The following is a 4,250-nucleotide window of genomic DNA, read 5'->3' on the forward strand; positions in this document are numbered from 1 at the left end:
ATTTTTTTAAATTTTTTGTTAACATAGAATACTTATATGCATAATTTTTTTTCTTAATTTTATTTTGATACGATACAATTTGGTAAGAAAAAGTCTAGGGGTCAGCAACTTTGTTAAATTATGGCCAGCATGTAACCAGCAAAGAAAAGTGAGTCATTTGATGAAATTTCACACCAATCTTACACCATTAAAACCATCATTGATGACTATTTGATAGCTACAAATCACAAAAATTGCTGGTGCTAGTATTCCTCGTTTGGTAATATGCAATACTATAAAGTTAAAAATTTCATTCACAAAAATTGTTTAGATTTGAGGATTAATATTGTTATTTTCATTATTATATACGAAAACAGAAAAAAAAAACATAATTAATAGATTTTCTATATCATCAAAACAAGATTACAAAAATTAGGTAAGGATTTTTTTATTGATTCCCTCGTAATATAATATATGTTTTTGTTCTTGTTCTGTTCATTACTCAAAACTAGTGTTTCACACTCAACACATTGAAGAAACTCTTATTCTTTCTTCTTTCCATTCAAATGCTGAGTCCAAATTGCCTTGTCTTGCCCCTTTCTTTTAACTCCTTATCTTGACTTGTCCACCACCAATAATTACTTTGATGCTTCCTCTCTTGATTTGTCACTTCTCATTTGGGCTAATGAAAGGCTACTAAAAATAAAGATGCCACCATCCACTAGTTATTTATGCATTATGTATATATATAGAGATATATATTCTTTGAAAGTTCAGCTACTTTCTTTTTGTTGAATCCAATTGGTAAAGGCATTAAGGGTGTTCATGTCAGCTCTATAGTACTTCTGAGTGAACTCAAGAAGCATAGGCCATGTAAAATCAGGGTACACCCTTGGACTAAAATCATCATCCACTAATCCTCTTGGTGGACTCACCACCTTATCGTTTCTTGGACACAAAAAGAAAGCAAGTGATTTCCTTGTTGTCTTCTTGTTCACCACTGCTCTATGCAAACAACTCTTGTATTTTCCATTTGAAAGCGCCTACACAAACATTAATAAACTATAAGAAACCCGTATAAGATACAATTATACTATGTGTATACAGTTAATAATTTAATAACTATCTTGTTTAATTTAGTAAATTGATATAAGATTTGGTTTAACTACTTTATAATAGTATGTTTTAACTCTGTTGGTATATTACAAAAAAGTATTTTTAATGTGAATTGGAAATAATATTATATTTTTTTTTATCAAAGATAGGAGACTCAAACCCGCAACCTCTTAATTGAGTATAAGGAGGCTATGTCATTTGAGCTATAACTCATTGGGAGAAATAATATTATTTACCTATTACTATTTACTAATAATGAATATAATTAGTGGCAAAAGAAAAAAAAAAAAACAGAACAAAGCTCATTGGGGGAGGCTATGTCATTTGAGCTATAACTCATTGGGAGAAATAATATTATTTACCTATTACTATTTACTAATAATGAATATAATTAGTGGCAAAAGAAAAAAAAAAAAACAGAACAAAGCTCATTGTTTGGTAAAAGTGCATGAAACATACATACCATGAAGGTGTCTCCGATATTGACAACAAAAGCATTGAAATTTGGGGTAATGGAATGCCACTCATTATCAACAAACACTTGCAAGCCACCAACTTGGTCTTGGTGAAGAATGGTTAAAGATGTTGGATCACAATGAGGTCCAGTTCCTAATGTTTGGTCTGGTTTTTGACATGGTGGATAATAGTTCAATCTCATTATTGACCTATTCTCTTCAAAGAATTCCCTGAAGCATTCTTTCCCAACTCCAAGGCTCATTCCAAGAAGCTCCATTATCCCCAGTGAAAGTTTGCTCATAGCTTCACAGTAATCTTGGTATATTGACCTGTTCCACATTTAGAACAATAAGAATATTACGAAACAGAGAAGAAAAAGGGTAAGTTAACTTGTTCTTGATCTTGTTACTTTATTATTACCCGAATTGCTCGAATTCTTTGCCCATTGTGTTGGATAAGTATTCCTTGACAATCTTTGGTGAGCTTTTCTCTGCGGAGAATTGAAAAGAGAGAGTCTCCTTCCATGGAAGCTTTGATGAGAATCTGCCAGTGAAGCTACTAGCATAGCCGCAGTGTTCCCCTGTTTTCCTCTGAGCTCTCTGTTTCTGAGACAGGGGAAGTTCAAAGAAATCATCCATGTAGCTATGTGCATTAGAGATCAAGTCGGCGTTGATCCCGTGGTTGACGACGAGGAAGAAGCCATGCTTCTTGCATGCCTCCCCAACGAGCCTGACGGCTTCCATTGTGGCGGCTGGGTCGCCAGATAGGAAGCCGCCTAGATCGATGAGGGGGATGACAAGCTTGGATACTTGCAAGCTTGGCTTCTCCTCGTCAGGCCAAATGAATTGGCTTGGGATTTGGTGTTGATGCCTCAAGATTGAGGCATCAAACACCAATGGTGTTGTTTCACTTTCTTTGTTGTTGTTTTGGTGTGGTTGAGTCATGGATTGAGTACTTGTTATGCACTCCATTGCCATTTCATTAACCAAGGAAAAAGAAATAGCTATATTTATATTCCAAATTCGAAATTGTTAAAAATGTTGAAAGAAAGAAATGGTTTGTGATAGGGGATGAAGGAAAAGCCAAGGCCGCTTATTGGGGAAATCACACAACACAAGTTCGAATCTTTATATAGGCAGAGGGCATTCTCTCTCTCTCACTTATGTAGACACAATTGGACAATTGGTGTAACTCACTCAATACTGTAAGCACCACTTCCATACAAACAGTAATATTCTCTTCAAAAAATAACATCAATTTTGTTAGGATACTCCTTGTGATTATTTATATTCTTTGATTTTTTATAAACTATAAAATATTATTATTTGTTATTGTACTCTATTTTTTATTTTTTATTTTATTTCTATTAATTTAAGTTTTTATAATTTTTTAGAATAAAGTGACAAATACGTTTCTAAAGATTTATGCTTTGAACATATTAGTCTTTAAAATAATACCAATAAAATTCTCAACGATAGCAGATATATGGACAAGTTACATTCAAATTAAAACCTTCGACCATCATTATAGGGATTAATTTGGAGGTAGTGTATCCATATCTGTTATCGTAGAAGACTTTACTGGTATTTTTTTCTTTCATATGCTAATTTGTCTAAATTATAAAATACTCAGAGACTTATTTGTTACTTTATTCAATTTTTTATTATAAATTTTATTATTTTTATTCCATATAAATTAATTTATCATAACTCTTCGCATATTGAGTCTTCTCAATGTTTAAATTATATTTTTTATGTGCTTATTTTAATTTGAAGAATTGAGTGATGAAATAACATTGATAAAAATTGTATTTATGCATAAAGAGTAAGTATAAATTGTATCCTATATTCTCTTAATCAAATTTTTATTATCTATCTTGAAATAGAAAAAAATATTGTAAATCATTTTGGATCAATAAATTAGTCATCGTTATAATAAGATATTGTGCATTCATCTTATTTTAACAGTTTTGGTAAATATTTAAACTAACAAAAAATATATATAAAATTGTTTTTAGGTTCAGATACAACTACTTCAACACAAGAATAAACAAAATATGTTAGTAAGTTTTAACAAATACCAACGTTGCTCATATTACTTTAATTCTAAGAATGAATATGATATTAGAATATAAAATAGTTCTAGATAGATTTTAACAAAAACAATTTTTCATAATTTTTTTACTATGATAATAAAAACAATAATTTTTTTGACAAATTTTATTTTATGTTAAATTGTACTTGCTCAAATTAATTTTAACATAAGAGTTTAAAAATTTTATTCATAAATTATGAAAAAATGTTTATAAATTTAACTACTAATGTTATTTAAAAAAACTTTAAAAAGATACCAATCAAATTGAACTAAATTAACTCAAATTAAATTAGTTCTTATTTTTTTGTTCTTTTTTACAAATTAATCGAGTATATTTTGCTCCATCGCTTAAGGTATACAAATCTTATATTATATCGACATAAAAAAAGAAAAAAAATTCTTATATCATCTCTTAGGTGAACATAAAAATAGTTATCTTAATTTTTTTTAACAGTTGTTATAACTCAATGATAATATGTTTTTACTTTTTACCGTACCGTTATAATTTATTTGCTGATAATATATCATATTTAATCTCAAAAAATGTATACGTGTTATTAAATTCCTAAATTATGCTAGTTATTTTTAAACAAATATTATATCTA

At 29.4% G+C, this 4,250-nt stretch overlaps 1 protein-coding gene across 1 annotated transcript; it reads right to left on the reverse strand.

Annotated features, from left to right (window-relative positions):
- Positions 365–2,665, reverse strand: LOC107644753 (gibberellin 20 oxidase 2). The gene is made up of 3 exons (XM_016348678.2): positions 1,972–2,665; positions 1,559–1,880; positions 365–1,022 (listed from the first exon to the last, which is right to left on the reverse strand). The coding sequence occupies exons 1-3, from the start codon at positions 2,526–2,528 to the stop codon at positions 753–755; spliced, it is 1,149 nt and encodes a 382-aa protein (XP_016204164.1). The 5' UTR covers positions 2,529–2,665; the 3' UTR covers positions 365–752.

The sequence above is a fragment of the Arachis ipaensis genome, chromosome B05 (assembly GCF_000816755.2).
Source record: "Arachis ipaensis cultivar K30076 chromosome B05, Araip1.1, whole genome shotgun sequence".
NCBI lineage: Eukaryota > Viridiplantae > Streptophyta > Magnoliopsida > Fabales > Fabaceae > Arachis > Arachis ipaensis.

What these genes read in the sequence shown, in the direction of transcription:
- LOC107644753 (XM_016348678.2), bottom strand. Translation starts at nt 2,528, where the DNA reads ATGGCAATGGAGTGCATAACAAGTACTCAATCCATGACTCAACCACAC. An exon ending in AAAGAATTCGAGCAATTCGG is followed by an intron (nt 1,881 to 1,971) that starts GTAATAATAAAG and finishes AATGTGGAACAG; the next exon opens with GTCAATATACCAAGATTACT. An exon ending in ATATCGGAGACACCTTCATG is followed by an intron (nt 1,023 to 1,558) that starts GTATGTATGTTT and finishes ATGTTTGTGTAG; the next exon opens with GCGCTTTCAAATGGAAAATA.